The sequence below is a fragment of the Trachypithecus francoisi genome, unplaced genomic scaffold (assembly GCF_009764315.1).
Source record: "Trachypithecus francoisi isolate TF-2019V2 unplaced genomic scaffold, Tfra_2.0 Lachesis_group0, whole genome shotgun sequence".
In the NCBI taxonomy this organism is placed as follows: domain Eukaryota; kingdom Metazoa; phylum Chordata; class Mammalia; order Primates; family Cercopithecidae; genus Trachypithecus; species Trachypithecus francoisi.
Genome location: NW_022681453.1, coordinates 27,037,785 through 27,060,051, shown reverse-complemented (window position 1 = coordinate 27,060,051; position 22,267 = coordinate 27,037,785). Strand labels below are relative to the sequence as shown.

The following is a 22,267-nucleotide window of genomic DNA, read 5'->3' as shown; positions in this document are numbered from 1 at the left end:
AGAAGCTGACCCAATGCAAATCAAAACACTACTCAAATTTAGTCTCCTATATCATCTTGCCTTTCTCATTCATCCCAGTTTCTCTTTCGGAATCTGAAACCAGAATTAGTAGTTCTAGGGCAGCCAAGGCAAACAAGCCTTTGTACCCTGTCCAGATTCTCCAGTTATTTGTTCTTTCCATATATTTAAAATAGCATGGAAATGTATTACTGTGGAAATGCAGGGTAACCAAGAGAATGCTCACCAGGGTACACAGCTAAATCCATCTGCTTCTCGGCTGATCTCCAAACCAGAGTATATCTTAGGAAAAATGTAAGATGAATGTCCATGTACATACTCATGAATATTTCTATGTATATAATCACTGCTCATGCCAAGCAAAGAGAAATGCTTTCCACCTGAGTAAACTGCTAGAAGGAAGAAAAAGCTATACTCTGACCCACCGCAGATGGGAAAATACACTTCTTACCAAATGCACTGATTTTATGGTGTTTTCTGAATGATGTGGCAAACATCTAGTTTTCCATGCAGCACTCTAAATTCCCAAAATAGTACATCTGAAATTCCTAAAATGACATCTACTATCTTCTACCTTATGATGTTATTACTTTTTAGGTATTATTTCTCTGTTAAACTTTATACCTCTTGGGCCGGGCGCGGTGGCTCAAGCCTGTAATCCCAGCACTTTGGGAGGCCGAGACGGGCGGATCACGAGGTCAGGAGATCGAGACCATCCTGGCTAATACGGTGAAACCCCGTCTCTACTAAAAAAATACAAAAAACTAGCCGGGCGCGTTGGCGGGCGCCTGTAGTCCCAGCTACTTGGGAGGCTGAGGCAGGAGAATGTCGTGAACCCGGGAGGCGGAGCTTGCAGTGAGCTGAGATCCGGCCACTGCACTCCAGCCTGGGCCACAGAGCGAGACTCCGTCTCAAAAAAATAAAAATAAATAAAAAAATAAACTTTATACCTCTTGAAGGAGTGCCCGTCCTTCTTACCTGTGTATCTTGTATAGTGTCTAGAAATTGCCTCACACAGAGTAGGAGCTTAATAAATATCTATTGAATTAATGTATACTGAAAACACTTCCAATTTCTACCTACGTCATATACAAAATAACATGTCTTCATTTTTTATGATGGAAATTAATGAGTAGAGGATCTTTTGATCACAGAAATCCCACTGCCAATTGTATTTGACAATTACAGGAAAATAAACTGCAATGTTTTAAAAAAATTAGAGAAGACATAGCCCTGTCTCACTACCAGACCAAATTAAAAAACATCTATGCTAGTTCTACCAATACCGTCTCAGAACTAGGACTTGGGAGGTGTTTACTCTATTTTTTTTTTACCTTCTTCTGTAGACAAGAATAAACTTTTGTTCTTTATCTCTATGAAAAAAAAATTGCAAGACTCACCACTTTATTACCTAGTGATTTAGAACATTGGGCATTTTTTTCAGGTAGCTCTGACAGTCTTTCAAGTTTTCTGCCTGAAGGCAGAGTTCTTCAACCATATGAACATCCTAGGGTGCCCAGACTGGTGGGGAAGGACAAACTCACCCCATAAGTGGCCTACAGCAGATAGGGTTGCCCAGGGCCTGCAACTGAGGTCGTGCAGGGACTGTTGCATTTGCAGAAATCTTTTCGCCTATCTTATTTTTTCACTTGGGCCACAAAGCAAGGGCCCACAGATTGGCACCCAATCACCATCTTTTCTTTACCCTATCTGGAACACTGAAAGATAAGTTTCTCCATCAGTTATAAATGTGTGTGTGTGTGTGTGTGTGTGTGTGTGTGTGTGTGTCTCAGAAGATGAAGCTAGTGTAGACAAAGAAAATATATGCCCAGGATGAGTACCAAGAAGAAATGTTTATAAAAGATCCTTAACAATACAGTTCTCATCCTTAGTGTACTGTAGGTACACTATTTGTTAGGTGAGGGGTGTTTTTTAGTATTATTGATTATTTTAATTTACTCCTTTAGATATTTCAGTATTATATTTTTAACAAGAAAATCACTACTTTATTTTGAAGTTTTTTTCCTATAGTCATTCCATTTTCTATAGTCATTCCTCGTTATTTATTTCAATAGGTTTTTGGGCAACAGGTGGTGTTTGGTTACGTGATAAAGTTCTTTAGTGGTGATTTCTGAGGTTTTGGTGCACCCGTTACCTGAGCAGTGTGCACTGTACACAATGTGTAGTCTTTTATCCTTCACACCCTTCTCACCCTTTCCCCTGAGTCCCCAAAGTCCATTGTATTATTCTTATGCCTTTGCACCCTCATAGTTTAGTTCCCACTTATGAGTGAGAGCATACAATGTTTGACTTTCCATTCTTGAGTTAACTTCACTTAAAATAATGGTCTCCAATTCCATCCAAGTTGCTGCAAATGCCATTATTTTATTCCTTTTTATGTCTGAGTGGTATCCCATATATATCACATTTTCTTTATCCACTCGTTGATTGATGGGCATTTGGGCTGGTTACACATTTTTGTGAATCATGCTGCTATAAACATGCGTGTGCAAGTATCTTTTTTGTATAATGACTTCTTTTCCTCTGGGTAGATGCCCAGTGGTGGGATTGCTGGATCAAATGATAGTTCTGCTTTTAGGTCTTTAAGGAATCTCCACATTGTTTTCGATAGTGGTTGTACTAGTTTACATTCCCATTGTTGATGAGAATGTAAAACCTCTTATAAGAGGTTTTAAGACCCAAGTATACAAGAGGACTTCAAAAAGTTAATGGAAAATGCCTATTATGAGAAAACTATATATTGATTTTTTAAAAATGCACCAAAATAAACTTGTACTAACTTATTATAACATGTCTGAACAGAATCTAGTTTGGAGCACTAAGGAAGGATAAGACATCAGTTTGAGAAAAATCCCTTTTCAGAGCAATATGAATTCTGCTAAAATTGAAGCAAAAACCGACATCAAATTTATGGTGAAACTTGGATGGAAGAATGGTAAAATCATTGTTGCCTTACAAAAAGCTTATGAGGACAATGCCCCCAAAGAAATCATCAGTTTACAAACTTGTTTCAAGAAGGGATGAAACAATGTTAAAGATGAAGCCCTCAATGGCAGGCCATCCACATCAATTTGTGAGGAAAAAATAATTTTATTCATGCTGTAATTGAAGAGGATGAAGACTAACAGCAGAAACAATAGACAACACCATTGACATCTCAATTGGTTCAGCTTACATAATTCTGACTGAAAAATTAAAGTTAAGCAATCCACTCAATGGGTGCCAAAACCATTGTGCCCAGATCACCTGCAAACAAGAGCAGAGCTTTCAATGGAAATTTTAAACAAGTGGGATCAAGATCCTGAAGCATTTCATTGAAGAATTGTAACAGGAGAAGAAACATGGCTTTACCACTATGATCCTGAAGACAAAGCACAATCAGAGCAATAGCTACCAAGAGGTGGGAGTGGCCCAGTCAAAGCACAAGTGGACCAGTCAGCAGCAAAGGTCATGGCAATGGTTTTGGGCATTGCTCAATGCATTTTGCTTGTTGACTTTTTGGAGGGTGAAAGAACAAGAACATCTGCTTATTATAAGAGTGGGTTGAGAAAGTTAGCCAAAGCTTTGGCTGAAAAACACCCACAAAAGCTTCCCCACAGTCTTTCTCCACCACGACAATGCTCCTGCTCACTCCTTTCATCAAAAAAGGTCAATTTTGCAAGAGTTTTGTTGGGAAATCATTAGGTAACCACCTTATAAACCTGATTTGGCTCCTTCTGACTCCTTTTTGTTTTATAATCTTAAAAATCTTTAAGAGGCACCCTTTTTTTCAGTTAATAATATAAAAAAAGACTGCACTGGCGTGGTTATATTCCCAGCATCCTCAGTTTCTTAGGGATGGACTAAATGGCTAGCACCATGGCTTAAAAAAGTGACTTGACCTTGGTGGAACTTATGTTGAAAAATAAAGTTTATATTTTTTATTTTTATCTTTTAATTTCCTGGAGCTTTTTGAAGTCCAACCTTGGACCTTTCTTGAGAGCACAGTTGTCTGCTAATCTCAACTACATTTCACAAGAAGAAAAAATATAACAGGGCAGGGGTTAGGGATCTCATACTCTGTGTAAGAGACTGCAAGAATTACTCAGTATGATGTACTTTGCCTTTGACATACTGACGTGAATTCTCAAACCAGTCCAGCTTCTCTATCATCACTGCCATTGCCTTAATTCAGGCACCTCAACAATCCTAGTAACAACAATACAATAGTCTACTGATTGGCCTCCAGTTCTACTGTCTCCACAAGCCAGCCCAGACACTCCACAAACAGTAGCCATAAACATGTACCCAGGCCTTCTATTGTGTGTCATTGTGACATTCCCCTGCTTCACACAGTGACTCCTCTTTGCCTTCAGAATACAGTCCCTGGATGGCAGGGATTATGTTCTGGTCTATCATTACACTCCAAGCATCTGTAGCACCTAAATGAACTTGGCCCATGATGAGGAAGAAAGGAAAACAGAACAGTAAATAAGCTAGATTCCCTGTAATTAAAAGCTTTTGTAGATCTCTCCCTTGTCCCTTGCCCAACCGAGAGCAAACTCTCTCACCTTTACCCATGCTTCACTTCTGTAAGGAAGATTTCACCAGAGATTGTAATCATTATGTTGAGTGTGTATGATGGTCAAACATTCAGGAAGAAATTGAACAGTCCAATCAGTCACCCAAATATTTGTTTTTAAAATGCCAACCCTTGGAAATAACTAGATGCTGGGTTCTGTATGTCTATAAATTGAAGGGTGAAGGAATAGCTTACTGAAACTGAATGTTAAGATACGCATTGTCAGACACCAAATAATGTCTTCAAAATGTTCTCTGCTTTTTTGTTTTTTCTCTATTCTAAGTTTATCATTTCACATCCGTTTATTATATTTTTGGTTTGGTTGGTTGTTTGTTGTTTGTTTGTTTGTTTTTAGATGGAGTTTCGGTCTTGTTGCCCGGGCTGGGGTACAATGGTGCGATCTCGCCTCACTGCAACCTCCGCCTCCCGGGTTCAAGCGATTCTCCTGCCTCAGCCTCCCGAGTGGCTGGGATTACAGGCATGCATCACCACGCCCGGCTAATTTTGTATTTTTTTTAGTAGAGACGGGGTTTCTCCATGTTTGTTAGGCTGGTCTCGAACTCCCAACCTCAGGTGATCCACCTGCCTTGGCCTCCCAAAGTGCTGGGATTACAGGCATGAACCACTGTGCCCCGCCATATATATTTAAATAAATTAGTCAAATTGGAAGAATCTACCATGACAAGTACATGCAGTGATCACACAGTTTAAATGTATTATTTTATAACATAAAAATCTATCAATTGAAATAGCACTACATTTCTCATTTGCATTATCTACTTTCATTACCATTGATTTCATGTTTGTAATTCTTCCTTTATCAGATTTTTTAAATTTAAACTTTTGCTTTTCTATGGATAATCACAGAACTATGGACTTGTAAAATTATTGTAGCTTTCATTTTCAGCTTTCCAAGTATTTATATGTAATGAGGTTCACATTTTGTGGAAAAATATCTTTCTAAAACTAAAATTTTCATGTAAGAAAAATACTTTATAAAACATGTTCCATTATCTATTGCTCTTGAAAAACAAAACTGCCCTACAATAAGGTAAAAATGCTTCCCTAGGCCCACTTGTATTTATTAATAGAGTACCATTTCTCTGCTTAAGTAGGCTAAATACCATAAGTTCTAGTTATTTCTTTTTCCATGGAGTTAACTTATCAGAAAGTCAAAGTATATGATTCTTAGATGTTTTAGATGACTTGCTCTGGATTCTCTTCTTTTAGACATTTTTACTTCTTAAATGTTCTCTTGTTATTCATGAGTAAAAAATATGCCTTATCCAAACCAACTACTATATAGCAGGACATTTTAGCAAATGGTTTATACCTATTTGCATTGCTACTTTTAGTTACTCATGTTTTTCTTTGCCAATTAAAGTAAAATCTACATATATGTGCTTTTGCTTTATTCATAGAAAATATGAATTTATTAAGAACTTGTACTCAGTAACTTATTCACCACAAATTTCTGCTCAAAATGATTTTTACTTTGTTCCCCAACATAGGGTGACCACAGTATCCAGGGTTCTCGAGGCCCAACAACTGGTCCTTCGGAGTTAACTCAGTTAACATTAGAGAGCCTGCTGGGGGAGGCTGCAAAGCGGACAAGTAAGGAATACCTAAAGAGCGCCTACACTGAAGCAGGAGCAACAGAAAGCCAGGATTCCTCGGCGGAGCAAATAGATAGAAACAACTTTCAAATGAGTTTGTTGCCTACAACATGCTTTCCTCCATCTGCAAGAAGGTGTGGATCCTGTCAGAAAACTCCAGACCCTGTAATCAAAGTAAAGGACCTACCAGCCCAGCAAGTGCCAGCTTCACTAAACAAAACCTCCCTGAAAGAAATCTCAGGGGAAAGGCTGAGCTCGATCCCTGAAGCATCTGTAAGTGGTTCCATGTGGTTTACAGATGCTGGCAATGCATCCTGCTGTGTTCCGTTCTGTTGCACACATGTTTTTAGCAGTATCTCTTTTTCATCATTTGGGTGATCAGTATTGTATTTTCTTTCCTATTCTGATGTGTTTTAGTTTGGTAACAGCAGCTGTTAAAGAGTCTACTGCACATCCCAAGGATAATAGAATACCTCATGTTTTTAATGAGAAAGATAATTACATAATTTTCATCATAACAGTTATTTTATTTTCTTTTTTTTTTTATTATACTTTAAGTTCTAGGGTACATGTGCATGACGTTTATATCATGTATAACTCCCCAATGCAATCCCTCCCTCCTCCCCCCTCCCCATGATAGGCCCCAGTGTGTGATGTACCCCTTCCCGAGTCCAAGTGATCTCATTGTTCAGTTCCCACCTATGAGTGAGAACATGCAGTGTTTGGTTTTCTGTTCTTGTGATAGTTTGCTAAGAATGATGGTTTCCAGCTGCATCCATGTCCCTACAAAGGACGCAAACTCATCCTTTTTGATGGCTGCATAGTATTCCATGGTGTATATGTGCCACATTTTCCTAATCCAGTCTGTCACAGATGGACATTTGGGTTGATTCCAAGTCTTTGCTATTGTGAATAGTGCCGCAATAAACATACGTGTGCATGTGTCTTTGTAGTAGAGTAATTTGTAATCCTTTGGGTATATACCCAGTAGTGGGATGGCTGGGTCATATGGTACATCTAGTTCTAGATCCTTGAGGAATCGCCATACTGTTTTCCATAATGGTTGAACTAGTTTACAATCCCAACAACAGTGTAAAAGTGTTCCTGTTTCTCCACATCCTCTCCAACACCTGTTGTTTCCTGACTTCTTAATGATTGCCATTCTGACTGGTGTGAGATGGTATCTCATTGTGGTTTTGATTTGCATTTCTCTGATGGCGAGTGATGATGAGCATTTTTTCATGTGTCTGTTGGCTGTATGGATGTCTTCTTTTGAGAAATGTCTGTTCATATCCTTTCCCCACTTTTTGATGGGGTTGTTTGTTTTTTTCTTGTATATTGTTTGAGTTCTTTGTAGATTCTGGATATTAGCCCTTTGTCAGATGAGTAGGTTGCAAAAATTTTCTCCCATTCTGTAGGTTGCCTGTTCACTCTGATGGTAGTTTCTTTAGCTGTGCAAAAGCTCTTTAGTTTAATTAGATCCTATGTGTCAATTTTGGCTTTTGCTGCCGTTGCTTTTGGTGTTTTAGACATGAAGTCCTTGCCCATGCCTATGTCCTGAATGGTACTACCTAGATTTTCTTCTAGGGTTTTTATGGTATTAGGTCTAACATTTAAGTCTCTAATCCATCTTGAATTAATTTTCGTATAAGGAGTAAGGAAAGGATCCAGTTTCAGCTTTCTACTTATGGCTAGCCAATTTTCCCAGCACCATTTATTAAATAGGGAATCCTTTCCCCATTTCTTGTTTCGCTCAGGTTTGTCAAAGATCAGATGGCTGTAGATGTGTGGTATTATTTCTGAGGACTCTGTTCTGTTCCATTGGTCTGTATCTCTGTTGTGGTACCAGTACCATGCTGTTTTGGTTACTGTAGCCTTGTAGTATAGTTTGAAGTCAGGTAGCGTGACGCCTCCAGCTTTGTCCTTTTGACTTACGATTGTCTTGGCAATGCGGGCTCTTTTTTGGTTCCATATGAACTTTAAAGCAGTTTTTTCCAATTCTGTGAAGAAAGTCATTGGTAGCTTGATGGGGATGGCATTGAATCTATAAATAACCTTGGGCAGTATGGCCATTTTCACGATATTGATTCTTCCTGTCCATGAGCATGGTATATTCTTCCATTTGTTTGTGTCCTCTTTGATTTCACTGAGCAGTGGTTTGTAGTTCTCCTTGAAGAGGTCCTTTACATCCCTTGTAAGCTGGATTCCTAGGTATTTTATTCTCTTTGAAACAATTGTGAATGGAAGTTCATTCCTGATTTGGCTCTCTGCTTGTCTGTTACTGGTGTATAAGAATGCTTGTGATTTTTGCACATTGATTTTGTATCCTGAGACTTTGCTGAAGTTGCTTATCAGCTTAAGGAGATTTTGGGCTGAGATGATGGGGTTTTCTAAATATACAATCATGTCATCTGCAAACAGGGACAATTTGACTTCTTCTTTTCCTAACTGGATACCCTTGATTTCTTTCTCTTGCCTGATTGCCCTAGCCAGAACTTCCAACACTATGTTGAATAGGAGTGGTGAGAGAGGGCATCCCTGTCTTGTGCCAGTTTTCAAAGGGAATTTTTCCAGTTTTTGCCCATTCAGTATGATATTAGCTGTGGGTTTGTCATAAATAGCTGTTATTATTTTGAGGTACATTCCATCAATACCGAATTTATTGAGCGTTTTTAGCATAAAGGGCTGTTGAATTTTGTCAAGAGCCTTTTCTGCATCTATTGAGATAATCATGTGGTTCTTGTCTTTGGTTCTGTTTATATGCTGGATTACGTTTATTGATTTGTGAATGTTGAACCAGCCTTGCATCCCAGGGATGAAGCCCACTTGATCATGGTGGATAAGCTTTTTGATGTGCTGCTGAATCCGGTTTGCCAGTATTTTATTGAGGATTTTTGCATCGATGTTCATCAGGGTTATTGGTCTAAAATTCTCTTTTTTTGTTGTGTCTCTGCCAGGCTTTGGTATCAGGATGATGTTGGCCTCATAAAAAGAGTTAGGGAGGATTCCCTCTTTTTCTATTGATTGAAATAGTTTCAGAAGGAATGGTACCAGCTCCTCATTGTACCTCTGGTAGAATTCAGCTGTGAATCCATCTGGTCCTGGACTTTTTTTGGTGGGTAGGCTATTAATTGTTGCCTCAATTTCAGAGCCTGCTATTGGTCTATTCAGGGATTCAACTTCTTCCTGGTTTAGTCTTGGGAGAGTGTAAGTGTCCAGGAAATTATCCATTTCTTCTAGATTTTCTAGTTGATTTGCGTAGAGGCATTTATAGTATTCTCTGATGGTTGTTTGTATTTCTGTGGGGTCGGTGGTGATATCCCCTTTATCATTTTTTATTGCGTCTATTAGATTCCTCTCTCTTTTCTTCTTTATTAGTCTAGCTAGCGGTCTGTCAATTTTGTTGATCTTTTCAAAAAACCAACTCCTGGATTCATTGATTTTTTGGAGGGTTTTTTGTGTCTCTATCTCCTTCAGTTCTGCTCTGATCTTAGTTATTTCTTGCCTTCTGCTAGCTTTTGAATGTGTTTGCTCTTGCCTCTCTAGTTCTTTTAATTGTGATGTTAGAGTGTCAATTTTAGATCTCTCCTGCTTTCTCTTGTGGGCATTTAGTGCTATAAATTTCCCTCTACACACTGCTTTAAATGTGTCCCAGAGATTCTGGTATGTTGTATCTTTGTTCTCATTGGTTTCAAAGAACATCTTTATTTCTGCTTTCATTTCGTTATGTACCCAGTAGTCATTCAGGAGCAGGTTGTTCAGTTTCCATGTAGTTGAGCGGTTTGGATTGAGTTTCTTAGTCCTGAGTTCTAGTTTGATTGCAGTGTTGTCTGAGAGACAATTTGTTATAATTTCTGTTCTTGTACATTTGCTGAGGAGTGCTTTACTTCCAATTATGTGGTCAATTTTGGAATAAGTGCGATGTGGTGCTGAGAAGAATGTATATTCTGTTGATTTGGGGTGGAGAGTTCTATAGATGTCTATTAGGTCCGCTTGGTGCAGAGATGAGTTCAATTCCTGGATATCCTTGTTAACCTTCTGTCTCGTTGATCTGTCTAATGTTGACAGTGGAGTGTTGAAATCTCCCATTATTATTGTATGGGAGTCTAAGTCTCTTTGTAGGTCTCTAAGGACTTGCTTTATGAATCTGGGTGCTCCTGTATTGGGTGCATAGATATTTAGGAGAGTTAGCTCTTCCTGTTGAATTGATCCCTTTACCATTATGTAATGGCCTTCTTTGTCTCTTTTGATCTTTGATGGTTTAAAGTCTGTTTTATCAGAGACTAGGATTGCAACCCCTGCTTTTTTTTGTTCTCCACTTGCTTGGTAGATCTTCCTCCATCCCTTTATTTTGAGCCTATGTATGTCTCTGCATGTGAGATGGGTCTCCTGAATACAGCAGACTGATGGGTCTTGACTCTTTATCCAGTTTGCCAGTCTGTGTCTTTTAATTGGAGCATTTAGTCCATTTACATTTAAGGTTAATATTGTTATGTGTGAACTTGATCCTGTCATTATGATATTAACTGGTTATTTTGCTCATTAGTTGATGCAGTTTCTTCCTAGCCTCGATGGTCTTTACATTTTGGCATGTTTTTGCAATGGCTGGTACCGGTCGTTCCTTTCCATGTTTAGGGCTTCCTTCAGGGTCTCTTGTAAGGCAGGCCTGGTGGTGACAAAATCTCTAAGCATTTGCTTATCTGTAAAGGATTTTATTTCTCCTTCACTGATGAAGCTTAGTTTGGCTGGATATGAAATTCTGGGTTGAAAATTCTTTTCTTTAAGAACGTTGAATATTGGCCCCCACTCTCTTCTGGCTTGTAGAGTTTCTGCCAAGAGATCTGCTGTTATTCTGATGGGCTTCCCTTTGTGGGTAACCCGACCTTTCTCTCTGGCTGCCCTTAAGATTTTTTCCTTCATTTCAAGTTTGGTGAATCTGGCAATTATGTGTCTTGGAGTTGCTCTTCTCGAGGAGTATCTTTGTGGCGTTCTCTGTATTTCCTGAATTTGAATATTGGCCTGCCCTACTAGGTTGGGGAAGTTCTCCTGGATGATATCCTGAAGAGTGTTTTCCAACTTGGTTCCATTTTCCCCCTCACTTTCAGGCACCCCAATCAGACGTAGATTTGGTCTTTTTACATAATCCCATACTTCTTGCAGGCTTTGTTCATTTCTTGTTCTTCTTTTTTCTTTTGGTTTCTCTTCTCGCTTCATTTCATTCATTTGATCCTCAATCGCTGATACTCTTTCTTCCAGTTGATCGAGTCGGTTACTGAAGCTTGTGCATTTGTCACGTATTTCTCGTGTCATGGTTTTCATCTCTGTCATTTCGTTTATGATCTTCTCTGCATTAATTAGTCTAGCTGTCAATTCTTCCACTTTTTTTTCAAGATTTTTAGTTTCTTTGCGCTGGGTACGTAATTCCTCCTTTAGCTCTGAGAGGTTTGATGGACTGAAGCCTTCTTCTCTCATCTCATCAAAGTCATTCTCTGACCAGCTTTGATCCGTTGCTGGCGATGGGCTGCGCTCCTTTGCAGGGGGAGATGCGCTCTTATTTTTTGAATTTCCAGCTTTTCCGCCCTGCTTCTTCCCCATCTTTGTGGTTTTATCTGTCTCTGGACTTTGATGATGGTGACGTACTGATGGGGTTTTGGTATAGGTGTCCTTCCTGTTTGATAGTTTTCCGTCTGACAGTCAGAAGGACTGTCTGTTGGTCTGTTGGAGATTGCTTGAGGTCCACTCCAGACCCTGTTTGCCTGGGTATCAGCAGCAGAGGTTGCCGAAGATAGAATATTGCTGAACAGCGAGTGTACCTGTCTGATTCTTTCTTTGGAAGTTTCCTCTCAGGGGTGACGCCACCCTGTGAGGTGTGGGGTGTCAGACTGCCCCTAGTGGGGGATGTCTCCCAGCTAGGCTACTCAGGGGTCAGGGACCCACCTGAGCAGGCAGTCTGTCCGTTCTCAGATCTCAACCTCCACGTTAGGAGATCCACGGCTCTCCCCAAAGCTGTCAGACAGAGTCGTTCGCGTCTGCACCGGCCCCCGCTCTTTCCCCTATTGGACTGCAGCTGTGCGCTGTCCGCAGAGGTAGAGTCTACAGAGACAGGCAGGCTTCCTTGAGCTGCTGTGAGCTCCACCCAGTTCGAGCTTCCCAGCGGCTTTGTTTACCTACTTAAGCCTCAGCAATGGCAGGCGCCCCTCCCCCAGCCTCGCTGCTGCCTTGCGGATAGATCGCCGCAGACGGCTGTGTTAGCAGTGAGGGAGGCTCCGTGGGCGTGGGACCCTCCCGGCCAGGTGTGGGATATATTCTCCTGGTGTGCCTGTTTCCTTAAAGCGCAGTATTGGGGTGGGAGTTACCCGATTTTCCAGGTGTTGTGTGTCTCAGTTCCCCTGGCTAGGAAAAGGGATTCCCTTCCCCCTTGCGCTTCCAGGTGAGGCGATGCCTCGCCCTGCTTCAGCTCACGCTGGTCAGGCTGCAGCAGCTGACCAGCACCGATTGTCCGGCACTCCCTAGAGAGATGACCCCAGTACCTCAGTTGAAAATGCAGAAATCACCGGTCTTCTGTGTCGCTCGCGCTGGGAGTTGGAGACTGGAGCTGTTCCTATTCGGCCATCTTGCTTCGCCCCCCAGTTATTTTATTTTCTAGTTACTTCCCATAATTTGTAGTTATCACTGCCTGCAAATTATAAATGATGATCTTATTTTTCAGCGAAAAGCTTGCCAGTAAAATTGACAAATTTTCAATAACAATCTACATTAGGAGCCGTAAAAACATCATTATTCTATTCACTTTCTGGTCTCCCTACAGCAGTTCCCCAAATAATAAATGATATGAGTGAAGGTTAACGGTAAAGCAGTGTCATCGAGTAAATCCCTCAGCTAGTTTGGTGGCTGTATTCGTGTCCATCAGATTGATTTTTTCCTTCCTATATTAGTACTTTTCTTCCTTCAATTCCCCTATAAGCTGCACTTAGAAACTAGAAAACAAATGAGGCTATGCAGAACAAATGACATGTATATTCCATTTTTTAAAACATTAAAGATTTTCTTTATGTTTCATGTCCTAAATATTCTGTGGGTGTTGCATTGTAAAGTTTTTGTTCAATTATGTTCTAAGCAAGTTAGAGTGGATTAATTATTACCTGGCATAGGTAGTAGATATATTCATCATTACCATCAGCAAAATAGAAGTGGCTAATATTTTGTGAACATTGATCATGTGCCAGTCACTGTCCCAAGCCCTGTTTCATGAAGTACTCCACTTAATCCTCACAGCAACCTGCAAGATAAGGGCTGCTATTATTCACACATCATTTTCAGATGAGGAAACTGAAGTTTAGAATGGTTATGCAGTTTGTTGAAGGACAACAGCTAGTTAGTTGAGGAGGGACAACTTGAATCTAGATTCTGACTCTAGAACTGTTGCCCATATCCAGCCTGCTATGCGGCATAAACATGGGTTAAGTCTTGTAAAACTGATGCCTCTCTCAAGAAACATCCAAAGATAGAACTGAAATGTGTTTCTCTTTTTCGATCACATGCATGTGTGCGCTTGTCTTTGTATGTGTTTGTGTACATGAGAAAATAGTAAATCACTTAATCTAGTGAAAATGTATTTGCTTTGTGGTGATTTAGGATGAAAGTTGTCAGTAATTTTTTGCATGTTTTTCATTTTTGAAAACTTTTTTAAAACGAACAAACGTTCTTGTTCCACCTAATTGTAATTTTTTTCCTTTGGTTGTGCTAATGAATTTGAGTGTAGCTAATAGACTAGCCTTATAGATTTATTCTATGGTACTGCTTCACTTGACTGTAGCCAATACTGGGCTGCCAAAAACAGATACAAAGCAAGTCTTTGAGAAGCATTCCACTTAGGTTCCTCCCTAATTTCTTGTCCACTACCTTCTATTAGATAGAGTCTGTCATCCTGTATATCCAAAAATTTAATGATTTTCGATCTTTTTATTTTTTCTGTAGAAGTAGAACAAGTGCACAAAGATAAGTTTGGAAACTTCAGGCACAAATGAACTTGAAGTACTCAACAAAGTACACTACCTAAAAAATAGTTCTCTCTAATAATACCAGGAAATAATAAAAGGAACAAAGAGAGCAAAGTTTGGAGGAAGAGCCAGGGACTTACTCTCACCTGTTATCTTCATTTAAGAGGCTTTCCTGATAAGACAGTTTCCAGAAACCACAAAGCACAAGCCTGGTATGTCTCTTCTTCCTCAAAGGAACACTATGAGAATATTCATTCCATTTTACGGTTAAGGGGACTGACTCAGAGCAATCATTTCCAAGGGATGAAGAAGGGGAAGGAACTTAATCTTTGAGGGTTTAAAGGTATAAAGGCCTTGCTTCCCATACATGCAGAGAAGTTTGAACTCAGTATCAAAACTCAGACCAATAAAATGTTGTGTCTCAGCTGGATGTGGTGGCTGACACCCGTAATCCCAGCACTTTGGGCAGCTGAGGCAGGAGCATCACTGGAGCCTAGGAGTTGGAGACAGCCTGGTCAACAAAGACCTCTTCTCTACAAAAAAAAAAATAAAGAAAATTATTTTTCTTTCACATGATGATGTGCACCTGTAGTCCCAGCTACTTGGAAGGCTGAGGTAGGAGGAATTTTTGAGCCCAGGAGTTCAAGGCTGCACTGAGCCATGATCACACCACTGCACTCCAGCCTGGATGACAGGCAAGACCCTGGCTCAAAAAAAAAAAAAAATTATATCTCAGCCCACATGATCGTTACCATCTATGTCTCATGTTTGTGAATGTGATCATCTTAGTTTAACAGGATACAAAATAATTGAAGTCATAAAGCGGTGTGCCTCATTTCAAAGCAAATTTACAATGAGAATGGAATATTCTTCCATAGACACCTTTTAGACAACAGCATTTTCTCCACTTGGTATTTGCAGCTAAGAATCTGTGAAAATGAGTTTCCTCAGAGTGCTGTATGCTTACTAACTCACAAAGGGATTTTTCCCCAGATCCCAGAGACCCATGGGGTGACTTTTTAAAAATAACTACTTTATTGAGACTAAATTCACACAACATAGAATTCATCCTCTTAGAGTGTACGATTCACTGGTTTTTAGTGTGTTCACAGAGTTGTGCAACCATCACCACTATCTAATTTTAGATCATTTTCATCATCCCAAAAGAAGCCCCATACCCAGTAGTAGTTACTCCTCATTACTCCTCCCCACAAACTCTTGACAATCACTAATTTATTTTTTGTCTGTATGGATTTGCCTATTCTGGACATTTCATATAAATAGAATCATATAATATGTGGCCTTTTGTGTATGACCTCTTTCATTTAGCATACTGTTTTCAAGGTTCATCCATGTTGCATCACTTCATTCCTTTTTATACCTGAACCCATGGTATGGATATGCCGTATTTGTTTATTAATTTATCAGTTGATGGACATCTGAGGGGTATCTACTTTTTGGCAGTTATGAATGATACTGTTATGAACATTTGTGTGCAAGTTTTCACATGGGTATATGTTTTCAATACTCTTGAGTATACACACCTAGGAGTGGAATTTCTGGGTCATATGGAACTCTATGTTTAACTTTTGAGGAAATGCCAAACTTTCTCCAAAGCAGCTGCACCATTTTACATTCCAACCAGGAATGCACAAGGGTTCCAGTGTCTCCATGTCCTAGTCAATGTTTCTTGTCTATTTTTTACATTAAGGCCTTTCTAGTGGGTGTGAAGTGGTATCTTACTGTAATTTTGATATCCATTTCCCTCATGACTAATGATGTTGAGCATCTTCTCATGTGCTCATTAGCCATGTGCATATCTCTTTTGGAGAAATGCATATTCAAATCTTTTGCCTAATTGGGTTGTCTTTTTATTGTTCAGTTGTAGTTCTTTATATTTATTTTAGATAAAAGTCCGTTATTAGATATATGATTTGCAGGTATTTTCTTTTATTCTGTGGGTTTTCTATGAATTTCTTTATGATGTCTTTTGAAGCACAAAAGTTTTTAATTTTGATGAAATTCAGTTTACCTATTTTTTTTTTCTTCTGTTGCTTGTGCACTTGGTATTGTAGCTACGAAACAACTGCCTAATCCAAAGCCACAAAGGTTTATTCCTGTGTTTTCTTCTAAGCGTTTTATAACTTTAGCTTTAAGTTTATTTCTATGATCTATTTTGATCTAATTTTTCATATGTGGTGTTGGGGGATGGGTCCACCTATTTTTTTTTTCTTTTTTTTTTTTTTTTTGCATGAATATCCAGTTGTCCCAGAACCATTTTTTGAAATGACTATGTTTTCCCCATTAAATTGACCATGCATGTAAGAGTTGTTTTTCTGGTCTCCCAATTCTATTCCATTGATCTATATATCTATTCATATGCCAATACCACACTGTCTTGATTACTGTAGCTCTATAGTAAGCTTTGAAATCAAGAAATGTGAATCCTTCCACTTTGCTCTTCCTTTTCTTCATTGTTTTTGCTATGCTGGGTCCCTTGCATTTCCACATGAATTTGAGGATCACCTTGTCAATTTCTGTGAAAAAGGCAGCTGGGATTTTGATAAGGATTGCACTGAATCTGTAGATCAGTTTGGGAAATATTGCCATCTTTTATTTCTAAGTGTTTTATTCTTTTTGATGCTATGGTGAATGGAATTGTTTTCTTAATTTTATTTTGATTTGTTCATTGCTAATGTATAGAAATACAATTGATTTTTGTATGTTGATTTTGTATCTTGAAACCTTGGTGAATTTATTACTTCTAGTAGTTTTTTTTTTTTTTTAATTTAATGTGGTGTGTCTATATGCAAGATCATGTCATTGCAAATAGAGATAGGTTACTTCTTCCTTTCCAGTCTGGATGCCTGTTATTTCTTTTTTCTTGCCTGATTTCCTCCACAAATGGACTTAATTTGAATGGAAGTTTTTCTTTATTTCATGGTAGTTAAGATTTAATGCTTTGACTATTGTAGCTCCGGTATTGAACTCTAACACAGACATCGTAAGTCCAGTCAGGCCTAGAAGAATACTATTAGTGTGAGTCATAGGAAATGTCTTTGATGCAAGAAGAAAATTTTGAGAAAGATTGTGGGACTAGAAGTCTTTCTAATATTACTATGAATGTAGGTGCAAAATCATCTTTGCTGGCTGGCATTGTAGTTCATATATTTAGAGCACTAACATGTTGGTGATTTCTATCACCTAAGCTGTGTCTCTAAAATAAAGGCCCTCTAGATGATGGAATACAGCTCTTTTGGCTCTACTTCTGGATAAGTAAGGACATCTCCTTTTCTATTGAGCACCTACCAGGCCAGATATTCTCCCAGGTGCTAGACATGTAACAGTTGACTAAGACAGATAAGGCCTCTTTCCTCAGAGGTTTACATGTCTGTTGGGAGGTAGACATAAACAAATTGTTCGTGAATTAATTATAAACCATGATAAGTACTGTGAAAGACCATGGAAGGAACTTAGCCGTCAACTTAGCAATCAAGGTACTGCAATCAGGAATTGTAAGTAGACATCCCATTGAAAATCTGTGCTCTTGCAAAGTGCCAATGTGAAGCAACTTGAAGATAAAGGAAAATAAGACTCTTATAAAAGGAGATACAAGAGAACTGTCCTAATCCCATGATATGGAAGAGTACTAGTAATTCTTAAAGAATGCTTACTGAAAATGATTTGCTAACTGCTTGGTAAACTTGTTCTTTGCAATGTTTTATTCATATTTTAATAGAGTTATCTATTATTAGGTTCAAATATTTTTAATTAAGAAAGAAGTACAACCCTCTGGGTAATATTGCAACCATGTAGATAGCTGGTAATTAAACTTTTTCGCACGTATAACTGTATTCAAACAATTTTGAACGAATCATTTTAAACCAGCAAATGTCATTATGTGTTTCTTTAAACAAACAAACAAAAGACTTATATAACAGGCTTTGTAGCTCCAGAAAACGTTTGAGCTTACTAAAGAATGCTTAGTTTCATAAGAAAGACCAAACATGCTACCAATTATAAATTCAGGTATTCTCTTTAGAAAAAAAAGAGACATGACTTTTAATAGGAAAAGAATTGTAAAATGAGCCATGTAACTTTTGACTTTAACCTTCACATCTCCATTTTTGAAAATCAAAACTGAATTATGGAAGGACACTTTTGAATATATTTTAGGCCATAGAATAGTGTGAGAACATTTTTCCCTTTAATTATCAAGCTATTTCCTTTGGATAATGTAAAAGAATTAGTTTCATTTCTGCCCTGATATATTTGAACTTAGTACTGGAGAAAATCTATCATCACATTTTTTAAAGTAATAGAAGTCTATACAATTTGTGCTGTATAAACTTAGAGAAAAAATGAATTTGTAAATTATTTTAATATTTTTAAAACATTGTTTCATTATATAAAATTCTGCCTTTTCTAGGGTATATAATACTCTTTGTTGAAGCCATCTGTCTCTCTTTCCATTTGCCACTCAAATGTGCCATTTGCAACTGTTTTTCCAACAATACCCCATTGTTTGAAGAATCCATAAATGTCTTTCTGACCCTTCTGTCCCTTCAGCTACAACAACATGCATTATTTCCAAACACCTGTTTCAGAGTCAGGTCACCCTGTGTATTAGACATATGTTCATTGCCCTGGCCAACTGTGCAGGTTCACTTAGCGGTGGTTCTCCCTCCTTTAGCAGTTTCTACCACATGTGCCCACTGGCCTCATGCTGCCCTGGTCACTTGATAAACAGCCTTCCCCAAACAGAACCCTCTGTCAAAGCTATCTACATTTTCATTCTCCATGACTGAAAAGTCAAAAGCAGTGGACACCATGGCTCAGAGCACCAGCTGGAATCAGACAGGCCTGGAGTTGAGTCCTGGCTTTGTTCTTTTTTATCTATGCAACCTTGGATACATTTCTTAATGTCCTTGAGCCTCAGTTACCTCATCTATAAAATGGAGAAAATAATACCTATCCCACAGGGTTGTTTTGAGTGTAAATTAGATAGCGCATGTAGAACACCTAGCCCCTAATCTGAAGTATACTTTCTTCTACCTTTTGCTGAGTGGTTAGGCAGAAATATAAACCAGTATGACTGGCATTCTAAAGCAAATGAAACCTTTTCAAATTCATAAAATTCCATAAATTAATTACAGATACTATTCTGTAAGGGTGGTGGCTCTGTGGTTGTGTGCTTCCTGCTCGCTATTTATAGTTGAATCAAGTGCTAACAGAGTGAGTTTCTGTGTGCCTTCTGCCAGGTAACATATTGGCATGTTCTCAGGGATACCCTAAAGAGAGAAAAATATTTATTTATAAGCAGGAAGCAGTATCTCTCTGATCATTCCCCAGAGACTACCCTCTGTGTGTCTACCTTGTTCACACAGCTAAGTTGCAGATGTGTAGCTTCCTGCTTGAGGTCTTGAATTGAATTTGGGCACAACTAGTAGCAGTTCATAAACCATAATGCTAACCATGGTGATAATGTTTCCTTTACTAAGTGGGACACTCCTACCAATAGCTTTTGGAAAACAGTCTGATGTTTGATGTTTTGTCAAAACTGCACTCATTTCTTGTCTCAGAAAAGACAAGGTCATTATCTCAGTTTTGTCTGTCAGTGCACTGCTGGGGATATTGCTGAAACTGCAGAATTTGGTGATTAAATAACATTTCCACTGCCAGTAAAAGTATTTGAATTAGGCATTGAAATTTTCCAGGTGTAACTTGTTCCTATCCCTCTGCTTTCTTTTTAAATATTTTTCAGACCAAAGCCTTGCCGTGCTACAGAACGGTTTGTTTCTTTCATTTTCTTTGTAGCTAATGTTTAATGTAATGGTTGCAAAGGCAAAATGGTGTGGAGTAGAAGTATTTTTAAATAAGTAAAATGGAATTATGGTTCAAATTTTGGGTAATGGTATGGAATAGCAGAAGTCAATAAGACATTTTGATATCTCCGTTTCTGAGCAGCTTGGTATGCAAAGAATGCGCCCATTATTCTAATGAAGAGGAGAAATTTCAAGTTCTCAAAAGTTTCAGAAATTGTAATTAGAAAGAATTGACAGACATTAAGGTGCTATCAGAAGTATGAGTTGGCTGTTTAACCAACACTATGATGGTTCACTGTCAATTCTTTAATATTCTAGTGCTAAGGTTAGCATCCTACTCATCAAATATTTATTGAAGACATTTATCTTCTCTGCTGTCTTGGTTTTCCAAGTTTTAAATAGGAGCAAGTCGTATTCACCTCTTCATGGAAAAGGTACTAAGCTGAGTGTATTTCCTAAAAGCACTGAGATCTGAAGTCCTTGACTCAGAAGCTTTTATGTGACTTTAATGGTTTGAGGTATCTCCAATATGCCAGGCCTTCTACAAGGTGCTGCTTACTTTATCTCGTCTTTATCTCCAACCCTCACAAGAGGCCTTATTGTTCCTATATGACAGACAAGGAAGCAGAAAGACTCCACCTCACTGTTGTCTAGATTGTGACAAAGCAGTGTCAAATCCAGGAGTTAGGGACAGAAAAACCAGGGCACCTTCCACCACAATGGGCTGCTACCCCCAATTAGAGTCCACTGAAAAAAATTCCATGATCATGTGACAACTTAACTTCTCTTGCCACTTTATGCTTTAAAGTATTTTAATATGCAAAAGCACACACAAATGTTGGTATGTCTGTCATTATTCAACCAAAGCTTTACATTCTAAAACAGTTCAAGCTTACTTAAAGTTATCTTCTTCCCACTCCAGACATATCAGTTGGCTTACCTCCTCTATTTTCATTTCTGTAAACAGTCTCAGTAATAATTTTCCTGCTGGTTCTTTAAATAATACCTTAAACTACCATTTATTGAATGGCTACTATGCTTGTCCCATGTACAAGGCTACAGTTGCCCCGTAGATGGCATATCCTTGAATATAGTATGAAACCTATTCAGTTTGATTTTACTATATTCCTTCTAGTATATAGTTCATTGTTAAGCTTGAGACGTACCCCGAACTCAGAAGATAGGCATGGGAAAATTAAAATTTGTTTTTCAGTTCACTTTAAGGTTAGTAGGAAGAGTTCAGTTCTATTTGTCAGAGAATTCTTTCTGAAAATTAGCAAGCTATCACAGCAAAATGTATGGAAGTATATTTCTATATAGGTCATAGAGTAAAAGGTTGTTCTATATAAATATAGCACATCAATATAAAAATACTTTTTACAAAACCTTTCATGCATGTTCCTCCCCAAAGAAGAGAGAGATGTGTGAGATGGAAAGTTATCTATCTCTTTACAAGGAATTTTGCCACCAGTTGATTTAATTACCCAAGAATCCTCTACCTGAGACATTCTTGAGTGAGTGATGTGCATAGTTAATGAAGTATGAGTTGAGCCAGGCTTATGAAATGTCTTCAGGGTCACATTCTAAAATGCTTATGACAGATAATTAAAAGGCAGCATCAAGTCTGGTTATGCCTAGGTCCATGTGCCTGCCATGAACATAGCACACGATCTAGATTCTGACCAGCTGATTATGGCCTAACTCCTGATTCCTGCTATGTAACTCAATATAGCATCCCTTAAATTTAGTAAAATTTTTCAAGTTGTGCTGTGGCTTGGTCTTTAAGTTTTAATTTACTCTTTTGCATGGTAGAGATGTGTGCTAAAAGCTACCATACATTGTGAATGAACTATGTGCACAAGTATGTGTCACTTACAGCTGTGCTTGTGGCTACTGTCTTCTCTCCATTCCTTTTGTTATTGGGCCTACATCCCCAATGAATCAGGTTAAACTCTTGGGTGTGATGCCTAGCTCAAGAATCTGAAACAAATTTTCAGGAATGCTAGTGAAGAGATGCCCTGGAACACTAATTTACCATCAGCTATTATTTAAAATGTCACTGTGGAGATTAAACACTGTCTGCAAATAGCAATAGAGAGAAGATTAATCCTCGAATTCAAATGGCAGTTAAAGTTTAAAATTAGCTTTGGAAAATGGACTTCTAGTACTTTTCCTACTGTCATGTTGGGGTCCAAAAACATCTTCCAGAACTTTCTAATGACAGCT

The 22,267-nt window shown here is 38.5% G+C and overlaps 1 protein-coding gene and 1 long non-coding RNA gene across 7 annotated transcripts in view; one reads left to right on the top strand and one right to left on the bottom strand.

The window, feature by feature from the left end:
• Positions 1-22,267, top strand: part of CFAP20DC (CFAP20 domain containing) — a 320,674-nt gene that overhangs the window by 213,720 nt on the left and 84,687 nt on the right. For all 6 annotated transcript variants that reach the window (XR_004436919.1, XM_033210293.1, XM_033210292.1 and 3 more), the window contains one exon: positions 6,112-6,489. Coding sequence is in view for 5 of the 6 variants with exons in the window: in XM_033210293.1 (XP_033066184.1) it covers positions 6,112-6,489 (378 nt within the window). In the remaining variant the exon portion in view is untranslated. The remainder of the gene's footprint in view (positions 1-6,111; positions 6,490-22,267) is intronic.
• The window catches only part of LOC117083070, a 220,275-nt gene that overhangs the window by 184,012 nt on the left and 13,996 nt on the right, over positions 1-22,267 (bottom strand). The gene's annotated exons all lie outside the window — the stretch shown is intronic.